This window comes from Sminthopsis crassicaudata, chromosome 1 (assembly GCF_048593235.1).
Source record: "Sminthopsis crassicaudata isolate SCR6 chromosome 1, ASM4859323v1, whole genome shotgun sequence".
Taxonomy (NCBI): Eukaryota; Metazoa; Chordata; class Mammalia; order Dasyuromorphia; family Dasyuridae; genus Sminthopsis; species Sminthopsis crassicaudata.
Genome location: NC_133617.1, coordinates 382,639,678 through 382,666,198, shown reverse-complemented (window position 1 = coordinate 382,666,198; position 26,521 = coordinate 382,639,678). Strand labels below are relative to the sequence as shown.

Here is a 26,521-nt window from a genome sequence, read left to right as displayed (position 1 = left end):
ACTTGGAAGTCAGGAAATCAGACTTTTGTTGGTTATATAACTTTGGACAAGTCATTTAAACTCTCAGTCTCAGTTTCCTCCTTTCTAAAATGAAAATAATAATAATAGCGCTCTTGTGAGACTCAAATTAGATAATAAATTACTTTGTAACCTTTAAAGTACTCTATAAATGCTAAATATTATCATTGATAATTTAAAATGTAAAGTTTGGCTATCATGTACAATTTCAGTAATATTTTCATTGTATAGTTATGATTCTATTTTTCCGAGTACTGAATTTAGATAATTAGTGGGGGGGGTGTAAACATTATAATAACTATTACTTTTCTTCCTCTATCTCATTGAAATGATGCACTTTGGATTAGAAGAGTATCAGACTGAACCTCAATTCTTGTCCTCAATCTGATACTACCTATGTGATATTGGCACAGGACTTGAAGATCAAGAAGACCTAGGTTTCAAATTCAGCCTCAATACTTAACTTGCTATGTGGCCTTGAGCAATTTAAGCCTCATTTTCCTCATTTGATAAGTGAGGATGAGTAATATTTTTTTACTATTTCTTGAAACTTCAAGCATTGTATGAACATGAATAGTGATTTTCTTTACTTTTATTAATGAGAGACAACATAATATAGTGGATAGAGGGCTGACTTTGGAGTCAGGAATACCTGGGGTCAAGTCCTGTTTTAGACACACTTTAGCTGTGTGCCCCTGGGAATGGCACTTAACTTTTTATTACCCTGGATAAATGTCTAAGACTATATAGTGCAGAGCAGTTGCTTTGGTAGGCAGAATTTCCTTGTCAAGAAAAATTCTGCCTATCTATATCAAAAGAGAAATTATTTATAATAATAATATGAGATTTTATAGTCTTTGATTTTAAAGGTTATAAGCTTTCTGGGAGTCATTTTGTGCATGACACAATTAAAGCAAGTTTAAGAAATTCCACTATCACATTCTGGCTGGTAAATATCACTTTCACAATTAGAGTAATGATACTTGATAGTTTTCTTGTAGTATTTTGTACTTGTGGTAATATAAGATTTACAGGAGCACATGACCGATAATTCTTAAAATAATTCTTTTTTTTAATAGAGTAATGCAATTAAAACCTACAAGTACAATGCAATTACCTTTCTACCAATGAACTTATTTGAACAGTTCAAGAGGGCTGCCAATTTCTATTTCCTGATCCTCCTTATCTTACAGGTAATAATACTATTTTATATCTTAAATATTTTATGAGTAATGGTTGCATAATAATGTTTAAGGTGTAAAAGAATATATGATGAATGACTCCAAGAATTTGATTTTTTTTTTTCTTTAAGGGAATGGTACCACAGTACCTTATACACTTATTATTGACTAATTGAGAAAAGGGAAGGGAAAAAGCATTTGCACAACTCTCCAATTCTGACTTCTCTTACTGAGATTAAAACTTGTTGTCCTAAAGTTCAACTCAAGTCAACAAACATTTAATAAGAATCTACTCTGTATGTGAAAGGTTAAACATGAGATATAGACAAAAATAACTCCCATTTTCAAGAAACTAAGGTTTTCCTTAAGGAGATAAGGAGGAAAGCAAGGCTGGACAAAAAAAAATGATCCTTCAACAGAATGATAATATAAACTAGAGAAGGGACAAAGTGCAGAGATAAACAGAGACATAGTAGAGAGATAGACAAAGCTCTCTTTTAGTAATTGAGGAGGAAGGGGCAACATAAAAACCATGGCACCTGAGCTAAACTTCAAAGGAAAAATAAAGATTCTTGAAGGTGGAGATGAATTAAATATATAAATTGTCTAATACAAAAAAAAGAAAGATTCTTACTACATCTGGAGTACTTCATGCTTTTGAAGTTTCAGTCATTGTTTAGCAGTGTCCTCAACTTTAATCCATCAAACAATATCATTGATATTTCTCAAATCTCCACTGTAGTTTTATTCCAGTATTTTTATGACAGGAAGATGAATCTGTATTCTGCAAGCTTGGGCATTTCCTAGAAAAGTGTAAAGGACTGGCAACCAACTATATGGCATCTGAGGACCAGGCACACTAGGTTCAGTGATTATTTTCATAGAGAGTTATCCATAAAGTATTGCATTTGTTTTGGCCAGAATAATTCGCGAGAATGTCTTCTTAAGTTAAAGGAAGATTACAGTGAATGGATTTTCCATATGAATGAAAATATAGATTAATTTAAGAGTTATAAACCCTTAATTATGTTCATTTTAGTTCTGAAACCAGAATTACTCTCTTGGGGCATTGTTACAAGTGACTAGCTGTTAAGGAGAATAACTTGGATTGTTGTTATTATAGTTGTTCTTATGTTGAGATTATTGTTTAATAATTTCATATTACATGTTAAGTATGTGTGTGTGTGTATAATAGAGCTAGCTAAGTGGCATAATGACTAAGAGCACTGGCATTTGGATCAGAAAGACCAGAGCTCAACTCCAGCCTCAGACACTTACTGTGGAGCTTTGGGCAAATTATTTGGAAAGATTATTTGAACTCTTTCCACCTTAGTTTCCTTTTCTGTAAAATAGGGATAATAATATCACTGGGTTCAGAGGATTATTGTAAGGCCCAAATGAAATAACATATATATTATGCTTTGCAAACCTTAAAGCACTATATAAGTGCTAATATTATGATTATTGTTGTTATTATTATTATTTTGCAAGGTGTCTCAAAAGTTTTAGTACCATTTTAAATTCAATAGCTTAAAGCTGCACTAAGACTTTGAATACCCTGTATAATTGTAAGGTGTAATGTTCATGATAGCTTAGAACTACAATAGCTTTTAAGATAACTTGTATAGTGGGTAGCAAGAGTTCTACAATATATCTTCAAAAATTCAATTATGAGTAATAACTCAAATCAAGTTTCAAATAATAAACAAATTCTATAGTAATATTATATATTTTAAAATACACTTTTTTTTTAAAGGCAATTCCTGAAATAAGTACCCTGGCATGGTATACAACACTTGTGCCTTTACTTTTGGTGCTGGGCATCACTGCAATCAAAGATCTTGTGGATGATGTTGTAAGTTTTTTTTTAATGCTAAGAATTCTGTTGGATGTTTTCATAATATTTTAGCCCATGATTTTTGTTGCATTTAAAATTTTAGGATTATTAAGGTTTTAATTCTCCTTTTTTCTACCTCACTCAAGGCTCGCCATAGAATGGATAAAGAGATAAACAATAGGACATGTGAAGTTATCAAGGATGGCAGGTATTGTAAAAATTGCCCAACTTCTTTTTCCTCTATGAAAAAAAATCTAAATATTTATGTGATATAGCTGGAGAGTGTTAGAAATTAATAATGGCAGATGTATCAATAAGGGTGATTTTTGTTGCAAAAGCCTGATAAAAAAAAATTAAGGCTTTAATTCAAATGTTTTTGAATTTAAGAATTATAGTTTAAAAAAAAGGCATTGAAAAAATAACCATGAAACAGCACAAAGTAGTCTTTTATGTGCATCAATCAATCAGTCAAAAGTATTTAGGTATTTACTATATGCCAGTTTTCACTGAAATACTAATAAAAGTTTAAGAAAACCAGACTCTATCCTCAAGAAACTCGCATTAAAGAGAGGAGTCTAAGACTGGATATAAAGATCTAGGAGTCACCTGCACAGTGATGATAATTAAATCCATACTAATTGATGAGAATATCTGTAAGAGCATACGAGAGAATCAAGAAAGGAGACCAGGTTGGAGCCTTGAGAAGACACCTACAGCTAACAAACATGGCATAAAGAAACAACACAAGATTAAGGAGGAGAAATCTGAGCTATAGAAGAACTAGGAGAGAAGAATCTAATAAATAAAACTTAGACAATAGAAAATATCCAGGAAGAGGCAGTGATCACCATTATCAAAGAAAGGGCAACAAGGTTGAGTATTTAGATTTAACAAATAAGAGAATCATCAATAACTTTGCAGGGAACAGTTTCCATTTGGAAGCCATATTACAGAGAATTTAGACTAGAAGTCTACTTTAAGTGATTTCTTAAGGAGTTTAGCCAAGAAAGAGAGAAAAGATATATAGGTAGTTAGTGGGAATGATAGGATCAAATGGTGGGAGGCTTTTGAGGACTGGGTGAGACATGGAAGCCTTTATAGGTAACAAGGAACAATCCAATAGATAGACTCAATTTAAAAGATATAATGGGGGCAATTTACTGGAAATATTGGGAAAGGATGAATTCACATGTTTTGTAGAGGCATTGTCTTTGGCAAAAAGGATCAATTCTATCAGAAACTGAGGAGGGAGAAGATTATAGGGAAAGATATTGGAGTGACATGATATTAGATGGGTAGAAAAAGAAGTCCTTTGAAAATGGCCTCAATTTTCTTGGGTGAAGCAAGATACAGGAGAAACTATTGGTTTTATGTTTTTGTGTTTTGAGGTCCATTTGCAATGTTACGTGATAATAGGGAGATACCTATTAGAGAAAAGCACATATTTAGACAACTTTTTTTACAGGTTGTGAATCAATGTATTGAATGTTAGCAGTAAATAGTTGTTAGTATGTGGATGATTGTTTTTAAAAGGTGTGTTTGTAAGTCATTTATTTAGAATTCAGAATGAATTTTCCAATAGGAAAACTGTTGTGATTGGTAATAGAGTGATAGATTTAAGATTCAGAATAAGATATACATTTTCACATTGTCCAATATGGGAATTTGTGTTGTTTAATTATGCATATTTGTTACAAGAGTTTTTCACTCCCTTTTTTAATGGGAAGAAGAGGCAGAGAAAAAGAAAATAAAGCTTGTTAATTGGGGGGAAAATTTTTTTTTCAAAGTGGTGATGAAGTTCTGAGACTAATCCACAAAATACTATTTTTTTTATAAATTTATATAACTGAAACTCTGTTGAAATAAATACCAACCATGAGAATGCACATCTGATCCTGGGAGGAAAAAGGAAGATAGAATCTTCATTAGCAGCCATGAGAAAGTGTATTCATCTTTGAGTTGTAAATAAGTCAACTATTTATAAATCAGGGATTACCTATAATAAAAATTGCTCTTCTATATCTTTTGTGGAAATAATTTAATTAGAAACAAATTGTTAAGTATGGAAGAATTAATTTGTTCATTGTAGATTTAAAGATCTTCTGAATTCTAACCCAAGATTTAAGACATCATAGTGTTAAGTAGCTATTTATTTTAATTTAGAATATTCCTTGATTCCCTTTGCTTTTTCCAGAATCCTACTCTTCTGATATCTCTCAGCAAATTATTCTTTTCTGAGGCTCACTCTCTCTAAATTTATTGACAAATCTGGTTTCTATTAGCCATTCCCTTCAATATTCTCCAGCAAATGTCTCCTATAGTTTTATCCTATCTATTCCTTATTATCAAGGAATAATAAGGCTTATCTACAAACATGCCTAAGTCATTTTCATCCTTTGGGGAAAAAACTCTAGATCCTACCATCCTTTTAACTATCATCCAATATCTTTCTTCCTTTTCTTAGACAAACTTTTAGGAAAAGCTGTCTACTTCCTACTTCTATTTGAATTTCCTTTCCCCTCATTTTCTTCCTATGCCCTTGTAATCTTATCATCCAACTAAAACTATGCTTCAAAATTACTAAATAGCCTAGATATTCAATCCAGTAAACTTTCTTAATCCTTATCCTTTATGACTTTTTTTTTTTTTTTTAGCATTTAAAGCTGTTGATTACCCTTTTCTCCTAAATACTTGCTGCTCTCTGGGTTTTTGTGATACTGCTTTATCTCGACTGTTCTCCTATTATGTTGCCACTATTTCTCAGACTGCTTTGCTGACTCATAATCAGCATCATGATTAGGCTCTGTCCTGTGCTCTCTCTTCTTACTCCACATTATCTCTCACTGATCTCATCAAGTCACATGAATTTTGTGATTATCTATTCTGATGATTCAAATTTGTATACTCAGCCCTAGTCCCTTTCCTTAGCTCCAGTACACATCACCAAACCCTCTTTGACATTTTGAACTCAATGTCCCATAGACTACTCAACTTCAGCATGTCCAAAACAACTCATTTTCTCCCTTCCTCAATACACCCTTGTAGAGTACCTTCTTTGTGTCTAGGTCTCTAGTCAGCTATCTTGATATTCTTTACTCCTACATATAATCAGTTGCCTAATCTTGTCATTTCTAAATCTATGGTATCTTTCACATTTGTCCGCATTTTTGTACTCATATAATTACTATCCTGTTTTAGATTTTCATTACCTCTCACCTAAATGATTACAGTTGCCTCTTAATTGGGTCTCCCTGCTTCAAGTCTCTCCCTACTTCAATACAACTTTCATTTAACTACCAAAGTGCTTTTTCTAAAATGCAGGTCTATGTCTCTCCCAATTAAATATACTGTGGTTGTTCTTTATTGCTTCTAGAATCATATACAAATGCCTTTGATCTCTAAAGCTCTTTACAACCAGGCCTGACTTTATTTTTCAAGCTTTATTATGCATTCTCTACTTCTTGGTTACTGTGATCAACCAGACTGCCCTTACTATTTTTCACACATGACATTTTCCTCTCCATGACTTTGCACTGACTGCCCCTCATTCCTGAGATGCATTCCTTCTTCCCCTCTGCCTCTTAGGATCCTAATTTCCTTCAAGATTCAGCTCAAGTATGCTGTAATCCATGAAGCAATTCCTAATCACTCAATCTTGCTTCCCAAATTATAGGCATATATTTTATCTTTACATATGGACACATTGCTTTTCCTGTATAGATTGTAAATGCTTTGCAGTTAAGTATTCTTTCACTGGTAAATGAGATGTTTATAAAGTACCTGGCCTTTAGTAGGCAATACTTAAATCCTAGCTAATATCATTATCAACATTATCATCATTATTATTCATTATTTTGTTTTTTTAGTTCTAGTATCACTTAGCATGGTCCAGGACTCATAAAAGATGCTTATTAATAAATTCTTTTTATTTTTTTTTTGGTTAATGGGTAACATTAAATCAATTGAAGCCAAATTTTAAATACCCTAAAAATTATGATTGTGTTGTAAATATTAGTAAAATTTTTAAAATCAACATGAGACTTTTTTGCATGTCTATTTTAATCAGAAATTAATAAGGAAGCCACAGTGTTATGATTTTTGCTTCTTATAATTGGTTCTAGAGATATCGTTTTAAATATAATAGATGAATAATAATCCCCTATTTCCAAAATTCACATTTTGGATTACAGAAATTTAAAAGTTCTTCCAAATTCAGTCTTATTTTGAAATTGGATTTCGAACTTCCTGTACAGAGCAGTTTGGAACTGGGAGGAGTTCTGGACTCAGTTTTTTGAATCTAAGCATCTCTTTCACTCCTTGCCCATTTCCCATAAATTAGAATGATGGCTACTTGCTTAAAAAAAAGAAAGAACATTTCACCCTCTCCATAACTTGTTTCCTGAAATCTTCTATTGTTAAGCAGAGACCCCTTTTGTATAGTAGACAAACTAGATAAAGTGACGTCTGTCTAGACAAACTGAGTGACATGAAATTCTAGTTCAGTGATATTATAGAATAGGCTATGGAGGGATCAAGAATGTTAATCAATGGGGCAGCTAGGTGGCACAGTGGATAGAGCACCAGCCTTGAATTCAGGAGGACCCAAGTTCAAATCTGGTCTCAGGCACTTAACACTTCCTAGCTTTGTGACCCTGGGCAAGTCACTTAACCCCAGCCTCAGGAAAAAAGAAAAAAAAAATGTTAAGCAGTAATAGCATATCTGCTTGCTAAAACAACATACAGGAGGAAGAGCAGAGAACCTGAAAAGTTATAACTCCTTAAAAATCCTTCAACAAAGAATGGAGATTCCATAAGCCAGTCCTTATTGTGACCTCTTGATTTACACTTTGTTACATCTAAGATGCCAGATATATTTTAGTCCAAAAGTCAAGACTTTTCTGCTATATTTCATAGAGTGCCCATACGTTCATTTCTAACATAAATTCCAAGTTGCTTCTCTATATTTTTGATAACATAATTTCTATCCAATATTCAATATATTCAATATCATGAATATTTAAATGTATAATTGTTAATGTTTCAAATGCTATTTTTAGGTTCAAAACTGTAAAGTGGAAAGAGGTTCAAGTTGGAGATGTCATTCGTCTGAAAAAAAATGACTTTATTCCTGTAAGTGAACATGTTTTCTACATTTCATTCAAATTTGCCCAAATCTGTAAACTTTAGTGTGGTTTCACTTGATATTAATATGTTAACTTGTGTTTATTATTTTGACTAGGCTGACATTCTCCTCCTGTCCAGCTCAGAGCCTAACAGCCTCTGTTATGTAGAAACTGCTGAATTAGATGGGTAAGGATATATCTTTTGAAAGGTTCTTTCATTTAAAACATTGCAGTACAAGAACCAGCATGTTCTGTATATACATATTTGCCTGTGTATTTACACATTCGATTATATATCAGAGTCTCAGTATATATTGAATGTGAAATCAAAAAAGCTAGATTCAAATTCTAGCTTTTCTACTTTTTCACAATGGGAATTTGGCCAATTTGCTTCATCTTTCCAATCCTCAGTTGTCTCATTTCTAAAAGAAGACCACAATCATAGAATTCCATAACTAGAATGGATTTTGACTATCTTCTAATGTAGACACTACTACCTAAACAGAAAACCCCTAAACCCAAGATTTTTTTATTAATAATTTTTTCACATATTGGACTAATATTTGTGTTGAGATCATTTTAATCTTGGCAAATGCAGAAATTTAACCTTACTTGGTCTTCTAATTCAAGTTTAGAGGGTCATGAATAGGGGTACATTCTTGAAGTTAAGAAGACCTGAGATCAATCCTACCTCTGATATATATTAGTTGTGTGATTCTGAATAATCACATAACTTCTCATTCTCCCAGGCTACTCTTTTAAGACTAAAAATTATAGACAAGTTACAGGCATGGGTGGAGGAAAGTTAGAGTGCTTTATATAGATGAAATAGCAGTTCCAGAACTTCCCCCTTCTCCAACAAACCCTTTTTATTCGTACTCCTAATTTTACCCCCCAGAAGCCATACAAAATGAGTATAATTGCTGTTCTACATGATAGCTACCTATAAATACTTGAAGGTAGTTATCAAGTTCCCTCCAGGTGTTCTGTTTTTCTGGCTACATATCCACAGCTTTTTCAGCTCTGTCTCTTTTGACACAATGTTCAGTTCCCTCACCACTCTAGTCACCCTCTTTTACATGTTGTTCCACATATTAATACCTGTTTGAGCGCAGCTACATGCTCTTACAACCTCCTCACTTTTAGTGAGTTTCAGCTACCTCTTAAAATATTTGGTTCTGTACTTCCCAATGTGTGGATCATTCTCATCATCACCATCCTAGAATTCTGTCTTTTCTTTGAGCTTCATTTTATCCCTTCACCATCTAAAAAAGATCCACTTTTTCCTAGGGGGATAATTTATGTTGCTATCAAAATTATTTGAGAATATTCTATTTCTCTTGAATTAATTTGTCCTGTGGGCCTTTAGGCATTGAGAGTATAACTATGCTTTCTCTGAACTTTGAAAACCATTTACCCAAAGTCCAAGAATACATATAACAATCCCCTCCTTAGATATCATTCCATGACCAGTTCTTCTCAAGGCTCTGATCATTTTTTCTTCAGAAGCAAGATATATTTTTCAATAGTATTTTATTTTTCCAAATTCAAATAAAAATAGCTTCTAGCATTCATTTTTGTAAGATTTTGTGTTCCAAATTTTTCTACCTCTCTTCCCCCCTCTTCCTCAAGATAGCAAGCAATCTGATATAAGTTAAATGTGTGCAATCCTTTAAAAATATTTCCATATTTGTCATGTTGTGCAAGAAAAATCAGACCAAAAAGAAAAAAAAACCACGAGAAAGAAAAAGAAAAAGAAAAAAGTTGAAAATACTATGCTTTAATCTGGAATTATGCCCAAAAAGTTATCAAACTGTGCATACCCTTTGACCCAGCAGCGCTACTACTGGGATTATATCCCAAAGAAATACTAAAGAGCGGAAAGAGACATATATGTGCCAAAATGTTTGTGGCAGCTCTTTTTGTTGTAGCTAGAAACTGGAAGATGAATGGATGTCCATCAGTTGGAGAATGGTTGGGTAAATTGTGGTATATGAAAGTTATGGAATATTATTGCTCAGTAAGAAATGACCAGCAGGAGGAATACAGAGAGGGTTGGAGAGACTTAAATCAACTGATGCTGAGTGAAATGAGCAGAACCAGAAGATCACTGTATACTTCAACAACGATACTGTATGAGGATGTATTCTGATGGAAGTGGAAATCTTCAACATAAAGAAGATCCAACTCACTTCCAGTTGATCAATGATGGACAGAGGTAGATACACCCAGAGAAGAAACACTGGGAGGGGAATGTAAATTGTTAGCACTAATATCTGTCTGCCCAGGTTGCATATACCTTCGGATTCTAATGTTTATTGTGCAACAAGAAAATGATATTCACACACATGTATTGTACTTAGACTATATTGTAACACATGTAAAATGTATGGTATTGCCTGTCGTCGGGGGGAGGGAATAAGGGAGGGGGGGTAATTTGGAAAAATGAATACAAGGGATAATATTATAAAATATATATATATATAATAAAAAAAATTAAAAAAAAAAAAAAAAAAAAAAAAAAAAAAAAAAAGAAAATACTATGCTTTGATTCACATTCAGTCTCCATAGTACTCTGTCTGAATGAGATTTGCATTTTCCATCCCAAGTCTTTTGGAATTGTGGAATATATTCTTTATGCCTCAGAATGAGATCCAGAATAGAATTTCTCTTTACTGCTTCTCCTTTTTAAGGAAGAAACAAGATTTTTTTTTTTTTTTTTTTTTTCTGATCTGCCTTTACCAACAAAGAGTTTTAGCAGACAGATGTAGTATTTCACTATTGTTTCTTGTTCTTCTGGTAATCAGGATTGTTACAGGAGACATTTCCTAGTGGCTGCTGGGAATCTAATTCTGACCAGCAGAACAGATCCCTTCATGTGAGAGGATGATAAAGATATAAGGAGACTGAAAGGCAGCTACATTTCTGACTTCTCTCCTTTTTCTTCTTGCCTCCTATTTATTTCATTCCCAATCCACAAGCAACATCTGAATCAGTAAAAGCTGATTTGCAATTCTTTCAGGGGTTAGCTGTGGAGACTTTCAGAGAATTGAACTGCCCTTTCACACTTAGGTGTGGTCATTAACACAGTATGACAAAGGGCCTTGAGTTCATGTCAACTGGAAATCAGTTGAAGGAACTAAGGATTTACAATCTGGAAAAGAAAAAGCTGAGGGAGGACATGATAGCTGGCTTCAAGTATTTGAAGGCCTGACGGATGAAAGAAAAATTAGACTTGTTCCATTTCAGCTTAGAGGATAGAATCAGGAACAATGAATGGGAGGTGTAAAGGGGCTGCTTTAGGATAGATAACAGGAAAAATATTCTAATGTTTAAACTTTGCAGAAATGGAATGAGCTATTGCCAAGCAGTCTCTCTAGCAAACACTCAATTATTTCTCTGTGCTCTCTGTAGTGAAAATTATATAGAGAAGGAGCCTTCCTGAGCATGGGAGAGGTTGAAGTAACCTGGCCAGCTCACTTCCTAAACCTACCTCACTTTTTAGTTATTTGTAAATTTATACTTTATTGGTGAGTTTTTCCTCTTTGGAGATCTTTCTTCAATCAGAGTCTGAAATACCACTTGCCAAGACATTACATTGGAGGTAACTGCTGAGGTCCCTTCCAATACTAAATTCTGTGATTCTGTGATTTTTGTCTTATCTCAGAAGGTCATTTGGAGGATCAAATGAAATAACGTGTGAATAATTTCATTTCTTAGTAATTGAGTAGGAATCTTTTGAAAAAATACTATTATAAACATGAAAAACTTCTCATGACATGACTATAAGACTCTGTGAAGACCTCTTGCCTAAAACATAGAATTAAATGAACTAATATTTGTGGAAAGTTTGAAATAAAATCTCCAATAAAAAGTGTTGCTAAAAGGTTAAAAGCATATTAAGCTGCAAAGTTGGATGGACCTATGCCTTCTCTCTATATTTTTAGTACCTTCTCAGTTTTCAGAATAAATCATATTTTGATTTGGTGTAAATTTAAAATATTATAGTTAACAGTTAAATCCTTATCTTCTCAGGTCAAATGATCCAAAAAGAAAATTATTTCTAATAATGATGGGAAACAAATTCATTTCATTTTTGAATATAGAACCAAATAAGCCCTATCCCAATTGCATACTTAATGAATGTGGCAGAATATTAAAAGTTTAGTTTTAGGAATTTTCAGAGTTTGAGATAAATAGGAGAATAGCAACCATCATTGATCAAGAAGGTGGTGGTGGAGAGAAAGTTGCAGTTGACTAACTGGTAAATTGACTGTTTGAAATGTTCAAATGTTGTCTACATAATAGTCCAGAGAAAGCTGTTTACAAAAGGAATTAGGCATTAATATGCCAAAGATTTGACTTCAATTCAGTGAACCTACTTTTTCTCTCTCCAAAACTTCTAAATAAAATTGGAATTAAAAAATAGGACCAGGCCTAGAGTACATAACCAAGTAAGCCACTGGAAACTACCAATTAAAACATTAGTTACTGATTCTTGATACAGAAAGAATATGACTTAGGAATGAAATAATGTAAAGTTTTAAATAATTTTACTGCTATTTTCCTTAATATATATATTCCCATTTACATGACTAACTTGGTTCAATTAAAATTTTTTATTGTTTTAATTTTTCCTCTAGGGAAACAAATTTAAAGTTCAAAATGTCACTTGAAGTAACAGATCGATATCTCCAAAAAGAGAGTGCATTGGCAACATTTGATGGTTTGTACAAAGTAGCTTTTCTGGCTGTAATTTTGATAGATAATTTTTATTTCAAAAATTTCTAAAAATATCAAATGTTGTATGAAATGTTACATTTAAACATTTACATAGATTGAAATTTTTCTTTCCAATCTAGGTTTTGTTGAATGTGAAGAACCAAATAATCGACTAGATAAGTTTACAGGAACACTATTCTGGAGAAATACAAGTTACCCATTGGATGCAGATAAAATTTTGCTGCGTGGCTGTGTTATTAGAAATACTGATTTTTGCCATGGCTTGATCATTTTTGCAGGTACTTTTATTTTCTCATGTCATTAATACATTTAATATTCAAATTATTAAATAGTAATATCTAATATTAAATATTAAAAATGAAACAGATATTTCCTCTCTGTTCAATATCAAAAACATAAGGATAAAAATAGGCACTTATATAATTATTATTTTTTTGTATTTTGACACATTAAACTTTGAGTTCTTTGTTGTTTTTAGGAGCTGACACCAAAATCATGAAAAACAGCGGGAAAACCAGGTTTAAAAGGACTAAAATTGATTACCTAATGAACTACATGGTTTACACGGTAAAACTTTTTTTAATGTGCAAAAAAATTACTTATTAAATTAATAATTTATTTTAAAAAGCTATATTTTAGCTACAGTAGTGAAAGATAATAGAAAGATCACTGAGTTTGAGATCAGAGAACTTTGATCTGTACTTTATCTCTGCACTTGCTATCAGAGTGAGCTTAGAGTAGTTAACTTTACCTCTTGACTTCAGTTTCCTTGTCTATAAAATGAGGAGATTGGACTTGATTCTTTGGTTCTTAACATATGATTCTTTGGAGGAGAAGATCTGTGATTTCATAGTATGGGAATTTATCCTTTTTCATAATCCAACCTGTACATCTTAGTCTTCATGAATTGTCATGGAAAAGAAAAAGAAAAGAAAAGAAAAAAGTTCATTACCTGTTAATCAACCTCCTTGTTAGGAGCCTGTCTAAATTTAGTGCAGATAATATTAGACCTTTAATAACTAATAATAGCTAGCTAGCATTTATATATCATCCACATTAGAGAAGAAGTGACTTACTCAGAATCACACAATTAGTAAGGATTTGAGGCTGGATTTCAGATCAGGTCTGCTTGATACCAGGTCCAGAGCTCCATTCACTGTATTATCTATTTAGATGCTCTTTCCACCAAGCCTTTCCAAATTAGGGAGAGTTTTTAAGAATCTAGGGTCACATCTGTTAGTGCAGAATTATATTTAGATAAAGTTTTGTTTATAAGGGCATCTATATGGATCAGTGGATAGAATTCTGGATCTAGAGTCAGGAATGCTAGAGTTTAAATCTGACCTCAGGCATGTACTAGCTATGTGAACTTGGACAAGTCACTGAACCTCTGCCTTAATCCACTGGAAAATGAAATGGACCATACTGTCCACAAGGTCACAAAAAGTCAGACATGACTAAACAACTGAACAACTAACAGAGCTTTGTTATAATTATTTTGCAGACAATTTTTTTGGGGGGAGGGATACAAATAATTTGGATTCTATCAGCAATCACTGAAGAAACCAAATAAAATCTTAGAGGAATGTTTTCTGATAGTTTTGCTGATTTTTATTAGTGTTTATAGATAATTCAAACATGTATAAATAAAAAAATAAGCAGAGCTTTTTGAGTAAATGGACTAGGAAGCTAGCCTGGCCCCACTCTTGGTCAAAGGAAGATCCAAGTAATATGTGTAAACATATTTCACTTTCTAGATCTTTGTTCTCCTTATACTCCTTTCTGCTGGTCTAGCTATTGGACATGCTTACTGGGAAGCACAGGTTGGTAATTATTCTTGGTACCTGTATGATGGAGAAGACTATACGCCTTCATATCGTGGATTCCTTAATTTCTGGGGCTATATCATCATTCTGAATACCATGGTACCCATCTCCCTTTATGTCAGGTAATGAATCGCATTTTTTATTTCTTTAAGCTTAGTGGGAAGGTATACAACTTATATATGGGCATTTATACTAATTTACATACACTCTCTCATGACATTAAAAAAAAATTTTCCCCCATGAAAAATCCTCCAACTTTGAAATATATTCACAATCAGGGTTAGGAACTGAAATCAGTGTTGAGTGAAGAAGTTGCATTTTGCGGGTGGGGGGAGTGTTTTTTTTTTCATCCCTTTTTCTTCTATTGCCTCCTGCTCTTGTGCCAATTTCTTGGAGATACATTATTCTAAAGCATGTCCCTGCTAATCATGGCTCGGTAAGAGCTTTAGGTGGGGATAACTCTTCCACTTCATGTTGTTTCTCACATCTGTATCTCCTTTTTTTTCACTTTGACAAATATGCATTGTCTCTTTCCCCACCTTCTAATATGGTGTTAAGCAAGGAATTTGGTTTTTTTCTTGCTTTCCTTTAAAAAATTACTAAATAGTTCATGTCTCTATTTAGTGATTTTCTTATTTTGTTTTTTTTTTTTAATTTCCAAAATTTCCTCTCTGTGTTAGTGTCGTATTAATGTCTTTGGGGTAGGATTTTATTGTGTCTTGGGTTTTTTGTCTTTTCTATTTAGAACATAGATTCTTAATGCTTACTATAGTTCCTGGAACATAAATGCTTTTAAAAATTATTGAAATGAATTCACAAATAGTTCAGGGACAGATGGGCATAGTGTTCTTTGATTAGATGTGTTATTTGTCTTGTTTTATTTTTCATTGTATGTAATTACAGTCATCCTTTTCATTTGAAGTAAAGCTCTGGATTGGGTCTCTGTTTATATTGTAAGAAATCTAAATTCATCTCTGGTGTGACTGTTTAGGAAGATGTTTATTTATATTTTATAGCTTTGTGTAATAAGTACTGTATGACATTATATTCAACAGATTTGTTAATTATCTGCTCTGTACAGATCATACACTAAGCACTAAGGGAGATAGAACACAGTCCTCTAAAAAATTACAATGGAGGGATTATATGCCATAGTACATATTACAGAAATAAAATGGGTGTATGCGGTATTTGGTGAAAAAGACAGAAAGAGGACACCCACATATAGAAAAAGAGAAATATAGAATAAATCCTATGAAATGTTCATTTTATGAGAATACATGGATTTTCTATTTTTCTGCAATTTATTTTTCCATATTTCTCAATAATTTTAGTAACATCTTTTCCTAGGCACTGATGATTTTGACTGTTTTCTTATATCTATATAACATATACTAAAATTCTAGTTATAGTAAACTTTTAAAAATTCCCTTACTGTCTCCTATTTCAGATATTCCTTAACCTTGGCAACACTAATTTTGAAGAAACTCTCTTTTTCAGCTCATAAATCATAGTTTAGATCTTAGTTATTCCAAGGCATTTAAACCACCTGGAAATGCATGTTCTAGGTATATTCTCTGGTTGGTTCTTTGATATGACCAACTCTACTTTCCTTACACCATTTGAGCTAAGGAATGGATTATCCCAAGGTACATTCTCTTAGATACAGTTTGAGGTAAGAGATTGTTTTCTCTTCCAGTAATATTCTAAAATCAATAGAGGAAGATGAAAGTTATTATCCTATATCTAAAGGATCTATTGAGTGTCTTCTATATGTCAGATAATTTACTTGGTGGAGATACAAAAGCAAAGATAAACAATCCCTATCCTCAAAAGATGTACCTATAACATTCTGTCAATGAACTTTTTTAAAACCACTTATCATGTGCCACATACCATGCTAAGTGCTGGTGAATCAAATAAATTTCTGTCTTCAAGGAACTTATACTCTAATAGGAAGATAATTCCTATTAGAAGATAATATATAAATAAATAAACATATATAAGATAGATGCAAATATACAAAATAAATTAAGGTAATCAGGGTGATGTTCACAGATAGGACATCAGGAGAAGTTTGCTATAGAAGGGGGGTATTTGATCTGAGTTTTGGAAGAAATAAGAGATTTAGGGAGACAAATGAGACAGCGTATTCCAAGCATGGGGAGCAGCCAGCTAACTCACACTGCAATAAAAATGGATATAAAGAATATGAAAGACCAAAGAAGTAAAAGCCTGAACTAGGCTGCACCATGTGTGAATAGAAGGAGAAAGACTAATGGGTGAAATATTATTGAGAGAGGAAGGGGAGAAGAAAACCCAGAGTCTGATATTTGTATCTGAATAATTCAACAAGAGTTAATTCTTTCTTTCTAGTGTTGAAGTCATTCGTCTTGGACAGAGTTATTTCATAAACTGGGACCTACAAATGTATTATCCTGAGAAGGACACTCCAGCAAAGGCTAGAACAACCACATTGAATGAACAGCTGGGGCAGATTCATTATATTTTCTCTGATAAGACAGGAACATTAACACAGAATATCATGACATTTAAAAAGTGCTGCATTAATGGACAAATATATGGTAAGTATTAGCCTTTACTTCACTGAACATTTGTGAAAGATAATATATTGTGGATAGAGCTCTGTGCAACACTGGCTATAAATAATAATAGCATTTATGTAGCCCTTATTTGCATTTGATCCTCATAACAGCCCTGTGAGATTAGATGGTATTATTATCATCATTTTATAAATGGGGAAACTGAGGCTGAAAGAGAGTAAGTGACTTGCCTAGTATCTCACAGTAAGTGTCCAAGGTCAGATCTCCCTGATTCCAAGACTAATGCTCTCACATAGGACCACCTAAGTGCTTCTACACAGAATAAAATAAGGACTAAGAGGGAACTTAGTAGTAATATGATCTCATTCTTGCTCTGAATGTTAGCAACCACCTAGGAATATGATGCCGCTCTTTGGCAAGTAGATACTTGAGTATAGTTAATAATATGACACATGTTATCCCAAGTTTGCATGTGGATTTCAATTTTTCAAAGCACTTTTATATAACTCAGTAATCCTGAAAAGTATTTCCATTTTACAGTTAAATAAACAAAAATGAGAAGAAATCAAGTGATTTGATTTAAGATACATAGCTAATGAGTAACAAAGCTGAGCTTCTTAGGAACTATGTGTCCAGCCTCATAGATTAGTATTATTTTTCATATACTACATTGCTTTGTATGGTAAATACATTTCCTTTGAACAAAATCTTGTGATATTGTAGTGGCAGGAAATGTGATACTTCAAGTAGGTTATAATTTAATAAGAACATTTAGTGAAAGAGAAGCACATTTATAAATTCTAATAGCCACAAAACATATATAAAACACATGAAAAAAATATATATATATATCTCACACAAGTACAGATTTGTGATTTTAACACTTGCTTTTATTTCAGGGGACCCCAGGGACTCATCCCAGCATCATCACAGCAGAATGGATGTGAGTTCTTTCACTTTCTTCAAGGGTTGTTGTTGGTAACATTTTGATTAGAAACAAATGTTACCTTGTGAATATTTCTCTGTGTTTAAATTACACATTGCTTGTTTTCTAACAAAAAAAAAAAGTAGCTCAGAATGAAAATTTTAAGCTTAATTGAAGCTCTTAGACTGGCACTTTCATATCAGCATTTTTTTTCCCTTCCCTTTTCCCAGGAAGTCGATTTTAGTTGGAATACATATGCAGATGGAAAACTTGTATTTTATGACCATTATCTAATTGAACAAATCCAGTCAGGGAAAGAGTCTGAAGTTCGACAATTCTTCTTTTTGCTTGCAATTTGTCATACTGTTATGGCGGAGAGGACTAATGGTAAGTAAGCATTTCACTGACATAAAAAAAAAAAAATCTAGAAATTTATCATCTACTTTGTGGACCTCATATTGAAGATTTAAATGAATATAAATATCATACATAGCAAATTTCTTAAGACTTTAATCAAAAATAAACTATGAGCTTTCTTTCTCAGCATAAGGCACTAAATAAAGGATTCCTAAAGGAGATTTCAGCTTTTGAGCTTAAAATCTACTCTCTTCTTCAAATTTCAGTTCTAAAAAGTTTAAGTACTATTTTAGAGTTATAATTACTGGCTGTCTAAGAACACATTAGGAAATTTACAATGTATTCTTAAGCTTACCCATCATTTGACATATAGTAGCCATCTGAAATTCTTTGCTAGAGATATGACAATAAAGAGAGCTGGTGCGAGGAAAAGAGCAAAACTGGTCCCCTTGTCTCTTTGTGCCCAAGTAAAAACTGTATCTATTTATAAAATATTCTCACTTTCATGCTTTAATAAATATAGCTAACAAAAACATTTCTATTTACTTGTCACAGATTATGCTGTGCGGCATAAATCGTGTGGACAGAAATAAGTTTAAATGTTAAATAAATAGTAATAGAGTGAAGAATCATTCCATAAATTCCCAAATAAACCATTCTCCTAGGATGAATTTACAGAGTCTAATAAAACTGTTTTCAGAGTTCAAATTAAGGTCAAGAAATGGAAGGGGATTATCAGAGATCATGTTGGAGAATGATGCAAAAGGATGATACCAGCTCAGTCATAGAAGAAGAGGTTAAAGTCTGTTTGACTGGCCAAAGGATATCTCCTCACAAATGGACAAAGTGCACTGTCATAAAGTTGCCTGGATCTCTGGCTTTGAATAAACTATAATATTTTTTTTTAAATTTCTCAAAGAAAGCACATAATTCTGTAACAATGAGGATGGAAGTCTCTTTCCCAGTTTTTGCTTATTTCCTAAATTCTTTGGGAATTTGCATAGTAAAATTAGAGATCTTAGTAGATAATAATAGAAATCCCATTATTATATAAAGCTTATTATATATATACTATATAATAAATACGTATGTGTGATTATGTATGTGTGCCTATTTATAAACATACATTTATAATTTATATCCTATTAGTATATAGAGTTCTGTCATTTTAAACTTATCATATCTATAATAAATTCACTATTGTTCATCCAAATTCTGTAATTCTTAAATTTCCTGGCAGTTTTTTTTTGTGTGTGTGTGTGTGTGTGTGTGTGTGTGTGTGTGTGTGTGTTTTGTTTTGTTTTGATGATACAGCAACTCTGTCAAGCTCAAAAAACATATAGTCAGTGAGGCATGGTAGAAACAGAACTGGATATGGAGTCAGCCAACCTGAGTTCAAATAACTCTTCCTTTTACTATCTTGCATACTTGGGAAGATCACCTGGGGGCTTCACTTACCTGAGATATAAACTGAGAAATTTAGACTAGATCGGGGTACTCCTAAAGTTAGGGTAGAGTCATGGCATGTGTGTGATCAACCAGTCAAAAGTAAAGAAGACTCTAAAACTCCAGCTCTCAGTTGATCATCTTATGAACAATGACACTTCTTTCTTCCTCAATTCCCCCCATTCAATAATCTTCAAATCCCCATTTACCTTCAAAATGTCTGTTATCTCTGACCTATCATTTCTGGTTTTAGTGTTGTTACTTCCTTAATTCTGGCCCTTATCAATATTCCCCTGAATTATCAGAATACTTATAGTTATCTTATCTCATCTCATACCTCATTCTATCTTTCACATTGCTATTAGATTATGTTTCTCTAATACATCAATCCCTTCTTCATAACTAGGACTTTCCTGTCAGCACTAACTCCATCTTATCTTTCCAACTTTGACAAATACTAAATACCTTAACGCATTCTGCATTTCAAAAAAATTAGACTAACGCAATACCTTAGTGCCATGTCAGTTAGTCAGCTAGTATTTATTGAACATCTACTATCTACCAGGCACTGTACTAAGTGCTTTTTTGCTTGTTATCTTCTATTCTTGCAATGATTTCTCCTCACATGACTGCCTGTTAAAATTCTTCTCTTTCTTCAAGATCAAAATCTAGTGCCATTTCTTCCAGAAAGCCTTCTCTTTTGCCTCAAGATATAAGCTATTTCTCCATTCTAAATCTGAAATTTAATTAAATTCAATAGAACTTTATTAAAAGCCTATACATATGCAAAACATTTTAGATACTACAGTTATTTCTTCCACATTCCAATTTTGCCCATTGCAATTTCATTATATCATGGATCAGCATACAAAATTAAATGAGAATATAATGGAATATTATTGTCTTATAATAACTGATGACTAGATGGATTTCAGAAAAACCATGCACTGATGCTGAGTGAAGTGAGCAGAACCAGGAGAACATTGTACATGGTGTACATAGTAACAGCAAAATTGTGTGATGATCAACTATGACAGACTTAGATCTTCTCAACAATACAATGAATTCCAATAAACTTGGAATTGAAAATTCCATCTGCATCCAGAAAAAGAATTATGAGACTGAATGTGGATTGAAACATACTATTTTTTACCTTTTTTTTTCTTTATTTTTTTCCTGGTTTTCCCTTTTGTTTTGATTTTTCTTTCACCATATCATTAATATGAAAATATCTTTAAAGTGATTGTACATCTATAATCTATATCAGATTGCTTCTTGGGGAGGGAAGAGGTAAGAGAAGAAGGGAGAAAAAATTTAGAACTCAAATCTTACAAAAATGAATATTAGAAACTATCTTCATGTGAATGTGTAAAAATAAAATACTATTGAGGAAAAAAAAGAATACATAGGGTATGTATAAAATAGGTATACAAATCAAACACTTACTGATAATAAATTATAATTCCATGACCCCTACATTCAGTTGCAAGACTGTATTTGGAGTCACAACCCACAGTGTAAAAAACTGGGCTTTAGAGCACATCTTAGGTGGTACCTTCTCCTTGAAATTTTATTTGTTCTCTCTCTTCTCAAATGATCTTGTCTTCAATAATAGTATATGTGTATACTTCAAAAGTGTATTATTTCCTTGAGGATTAGGACTATTGTTTGTTTTTGTTGTACATTTATACCTTTTACATTGAGGGATTAGGGGCACAGAGACCCCACTATCTGAAAAATCCATGTAAAATTTCTTTCTCCTTGTATTTCTTTTATGGAGTATTTGCAGTACCTTATTATAAAATTTGGATTGATATTATACAATACTATAAATAGATTTTATGCATTTCTTTTTCTGTATCATCTTCTGGCCTTTGCATGCCCTTACAAAATTCCCAAAAAATTCCTGTTTTTTATTCTCCCATTTAATAATGTTTTATTTTTTCTAGTTATGGTTATGGGTAGGACAAAGTTTAAGAAAGCCTGCTCTAAAGGAAAAGAATATTTCTTAAGGTAGAGTCAAGGAGAGAATGCTTTCTAGACTTGAAGATTGTGTCCTTCACATGGGTGAATGAATAGAAGGGAATATTCGACTGAATGTCAGATATAGGGAACAGCTAGTGCTGTAGTTAGCTAGAATTGTGGAAAAGATGATGACCCAAAAAAGAAGACAAGGAAAGAGGGGTCAGGCCTCTTTTTTAAAAAATATAATATTTGGGGCATTAAGGTAGCACACTGAATAGACCACTAGCCCTGAAGTCAGGAGGACTCAGACACTTAACACACTTAACACTTCCTAGCTATGTGATCCTGGGCAAGTCACTTAACTGAAATTGCCTCAGCAAGAAGAAGAAAAAAATACATACATACATACATACATACATACATATATGTGTGTGTGTATAATATTTTATTTTGTCCCCAAATTACAGGTTAAAATAATATTTTAAATATTTTTCTTAAGTTTTGAGTTTCAAATTCTATTCCTTCCTCCCTGAGATGGTTAAGCAATTTGATATAGTTTACACATGTGTAGTCATTGTAAAACATTTTCAAATTAGTCAGATCTCTTTTATGAGAAAGTTCAGGAAAAGAGAATCAGTATTACACAAGCTAAGGGAAACAAGTGTATCTAGAAGATTAACCAGATAAGTTGACCTAGTGTTGAAAGCTGAAGAAAGGCCAAGGAAAAAAACCATTGCATTTTACATTTTAGCATGATGATTAGTGACTGCTAAGAAAGTTATTTTGGTGGAACAATGGAACCATAAGTCACATTTTAGCTTGAGATATTAATGTGTGGTAAGCAAGAAAAGCTAATTAGTGCAGATGACTTTAGAAGTTGTGAATGAAAGGTAAGAGATATATGGAGCAGTAGCTTGAGGGGATGGAAGGATCAAGTGATTTTTTTTTTTCAAACAAAGGAAACTTGGATTTGTCAGGGAAGGAGCTAGGAGTTTCAAATTGCTCCAAACCTTTCCAATTGATTTATCCCAATATAACATTTGTATTTGTGTCACTTGCTAATTAAGATTACCAAAATGTATGAGAAATTATATTCTTTTGTATCTAGTAAATGGAGCCTGGTTCTGGAGATAGAACATTTCCCTGTATGTTTCCATCCTTTCATTTGAAAACAGGAGATAACTGATTCTTCCTGGGGCATGAATCAATATTCCTGTTGGAATCCAAGCCTTCTGAAAATCAGGATCACTTACTGAGTCATATTTTACCAAATGTGTTAATACATCTCCTTAAACTTGAGTCTTTAACAAATTATTGGTAAAAAATTAAAAAGTAAAAAAAAAAATGTTCCAATATGAAACATTTCACTTAATTGGCATCTGATCCATGTCTCTGATCTGCCCACACATTTATTTGCCTGATATATCTTCTGGCTTCTCCATCCATTCTCTATAATTGTCTCTCTCTCTCTTGTATCTGTGTTTCTATATCTCAATTTCATTGTCTCTTTTATGACTCCCTCTCTCTCTCTTTCTCACAATATCTTATTCTAGGGCAAATCAACTACCAGGCAGCTTCTCCAGATGAAGGGGCTCTAGTCTCTGCTGCCCGCAACTTTGGTTTTGCCTTCCTTTCAAGAACACAGAACACTATCACAATAAGTGAGATGGGAACGGAAAGGACATACGATGTTTTGGCTATCTTAGATTTTAACAGTGATAGAAAAAGAATGTCTATAATTGGTAAGTCTCATTCAAAAACTTCTACTCAAAGGAGTATCTTTAAAGAACATTCTATAATGGCTAATTTATGTACCCAGAATCTAATTCACCTTGATTCCATGGTAAAAAAAAAAAAAAAAAAAAGTATTTGATGAACGTGTTGTTGGACTGATGGGAAATTTCAAGTTCTCTACTGAAACAAGTTAAGTTTATATTTTTTGTTTCATCCTTTAACTTTTTAAGGCACTAAGTTGCAGAGAAGCTTCTGACGTGTTTTGATAGAAATTTACTTATTGGTACATACTGTATCAGTATGATCCAGTTGCTTTTCTCATCTTATGTACAATATGCCTCTCGTTTATATTGATAACTGCAGGATATACAACATTTAGTTTAGGATGTTGGATATTTTTTGTAAAACATTTTCAGGACCCTGGGACATGTTAGATGATGCATAGAAAGCAAAGGCAATATTTTAAAATATAATTTCTGCCATAAAAGCCATGTTGGAGGGAAACTTTGGGCTTCATATTTATATTTAAACATAAATATTTATATCCCACTCCTTATATGGACAAGCAAAAAAGCAAAAGAATTCTGCTTGGGAACAAAATTGTGACTGGGAATCAAAAAAGTGGATCTTACCCTGCAGAAGTTCTACTTTGCCAGAGAAAGATTTACTAAGCAGAGAACAGAATCCAAAAATCAGCAAACTTTATTGAGTACCTATTATGTATAAGCCATTGTGCTGGGTACTGAGAATCCACAAAGTAAAATAGACCCTGTCTTCAACATGTTTGCATTCTATCAAGAGAGACATATACATACGTAAATATATTCAAAATAAATACAAAGGAGTTAGGAAGTGAGTCAAATACCAATCTACTTCCATTTATCCTAAAGATTTTGAGCTGATTATGAAATTAATGTAATAATTTAATAGTAATTCCTGTAAGTAATGATGGAATGATTTACTCATTCATAAGTACTTATTGAGTACTGATCATCTGATGAATTTGGTTGTTGGCCTTGTAACAATGCAGAACAAAAAAAGTACTTGGATTCTGTCATCAATTAACTTAGATTTACTTGCTGAAATAGGACACCCATAGAAAGTTAATGCCAGATAATGATTTTTAAAAACTGTAAATGATAATCCTGAATGATTGATGCAAGTAAGTTTATAGTAATTATCATGGCCTGCAACAGTCAAGAAAAACTTCAAGAAGGAAATAAGAACCAAGTTGGGTCCTGAAAAATGGGAAAGCATCTATCATGTTCACTTTATTAGTTCTCTCCTATTTATTTAAATGATTTGCTCAGTTCTTTGTTTTTTTCTTTGTACTTTGGTTATTATAACAAATTGATAATTCTTTAAAAGTCATTATTAATGTTGTTACCCTTAAAAGATCTTGATACTAATGCTTTCGAATAGTGACAATCTAATGAATGTGAAGCCTGCCCCCTAAAATATAGCTGAATGTTTTATTTTCTTTTTCATTAATAGTAAGAACACCAGAAGGTCATATTAGACTTTATTGTAAAGGTGCTGACACTGTTATTTATGAACGGCTGCATCCAATGAATCCTACCAAACAAGAAACACAGGATGCCCTGGATGTAAGTCTTGTTTTTTTAATTTTGATTTCATAAATTCAAGTAGTCAAGTTAAACTTCAACCCATCTACTGGAAGAAGCATCAAACTAAGAGAAAAAATGTAAGTTTTGTCTCTGTCATTAGCCAGCTACATGGGGACATCTATGCCCTTCCTGAAGGCACCTTTGCTTGCTGCTGTCAGATAATTGGAATCAGTATATTAATCCAGTGTGGTAACCTAAATTCCCAGGTGACTAAATGAATCACTTAACCTCTGTGTCCCTCAATTTGTAAGGCAAAATGCAATTAGCAACAGTTCCATTTCACCCACTCCAGGCAGAGTTTACCCAGACTATGTTTATTCATTGACTATGAGACAATGAAGCTAAGTTTTTTAATCATTGTACCAGAATTCATCCAAATGAGTGTTGTTCTCCTAAAAATAGTCCTCCTGAAAGACTGGATATTTACTGTATTGATGCTACTATTGCTTTCAAAAATTCTTGAAGGGTTCTTCTTTAGAATTATATATTTTTTATTATCTGTGGTAATTGCAAGTTTTCATTCTTTAAGAGTAATTTTATTTCTTAAATAGACAAAAGTAATTCATAGTCGAGTCCAGTGAATAAGATCGAGAATTAAATTAGTACAGAATTTTAAGAGTTGGAAGGAACCCTCTAGTTCAACCTCCCAACCATGAAAGAAGTATCTTCTACAATGTCATTGAGAAGTAGTTGTCCTGCCTCTGGCTGATAGGGAATTCACTATTTAAAGTGAGAGCCTATTCCATTTTTCTAGTGGAACACCACTTCTTTTTAAATGATATTTAATTTTATCCCAATTACATGTAAAAAAAAATTTAACATTCTTTTTTTTAGGTTTTAAATTTCAAATTCAATAGTCCATCCCTGCTTTTCCCCCTCTCTTGGACTGAAAGTAATCTGATATAGGTTATACAGCTACAATCTTGTAAAACATTTCCACATAAGTATTTTTTCTTTTATTTATTTTCTTTGTTATTGTTGTTTTAGTTCTAGTTTTCATGTCATTCTAAGAGTTAAAAAAAAAAAAAAAAAAGGTTTTCTGTATAATTTTTGGGAATGAATAAATAATGGACTGGAAGCTCTGTTCCTGGTCTCTCCCTATGCTTTTTGTTTTGTTTTGTTAGTTAATTACATAGTATAACTTTACCTTCTTCAAAATTCCTTCTTATATTTG

At 32.7% G+C, this 26,521-nt stretch overlaps 1 protein-coding gene across 2 annotated transcripts in view; it reads left to right on the top strand.

Annotated features, from left to right (window-relative positions):
- Positions 1 to 26,521, top strand: part of ATP8B1 (ATPase phospholipid transporting 8B1) — a 136,935-nt gene that overhangs the window by 74,429 nt on the left and 35,985 nt on the right. For both annotated transcript variants that reach the window (XM_074279431.1, XM_074279430.1), the window contains exons 4-17: positions 1,098 to 1,211; positions 2,956 to 3,054; positions 3,183 to 3,244; positions 8,094 to 8,166; positions 8,276 to 8,346; positions 12,803 to 12,885; positions 13,022 to 13,180; positions 13,381 to 13,469; positions 14,660 to 14,850; positions 17,105 to 17,313; positions 18,192 to 18,235; positions 18,448 to 18,604; positions 23,539 to 23,727; positions 25,214 to 25,326. In XM_074279431.1, coding sequence (XP_074135532.1) covers positions 1,098 to 1,211; positions 2,956 to 3,054; positions 3,183 to 3,244; positions 8,094 to 8,166; positions 8,276 to 8,346; positions 12,803 to 12,885; positions 13,022 to 13,180; positions 13,381 to 13,469; positions 14,660 to 14,850; positions 17,105 to 17,313; positions 18,192 to 18,235; positions 18,448 to 18,604; positions 23,539 to 23,727; positions 25,214 to 25,326 — 1,653 coding nt within the window. The remainder of the gene's footprint in view (positions 1 to 1,097; positions 1,212 to 2,955; positions 3,055 to 3,182; positions 3,245 to 8,093; positions 8,167 to 8,275; positions 8,347 to 12,802; positions 12,886 to 13,021; positions 13,181 to 13,380; positions 13,470 to 14,659; positions 14,851 to 17,104; positions 17,314 to 18,191; positions 18,236 to 18,447; positions 18,605 to 23,538; positions 23,728 to 25,213; positions 25,327 to 26,521) is intronic.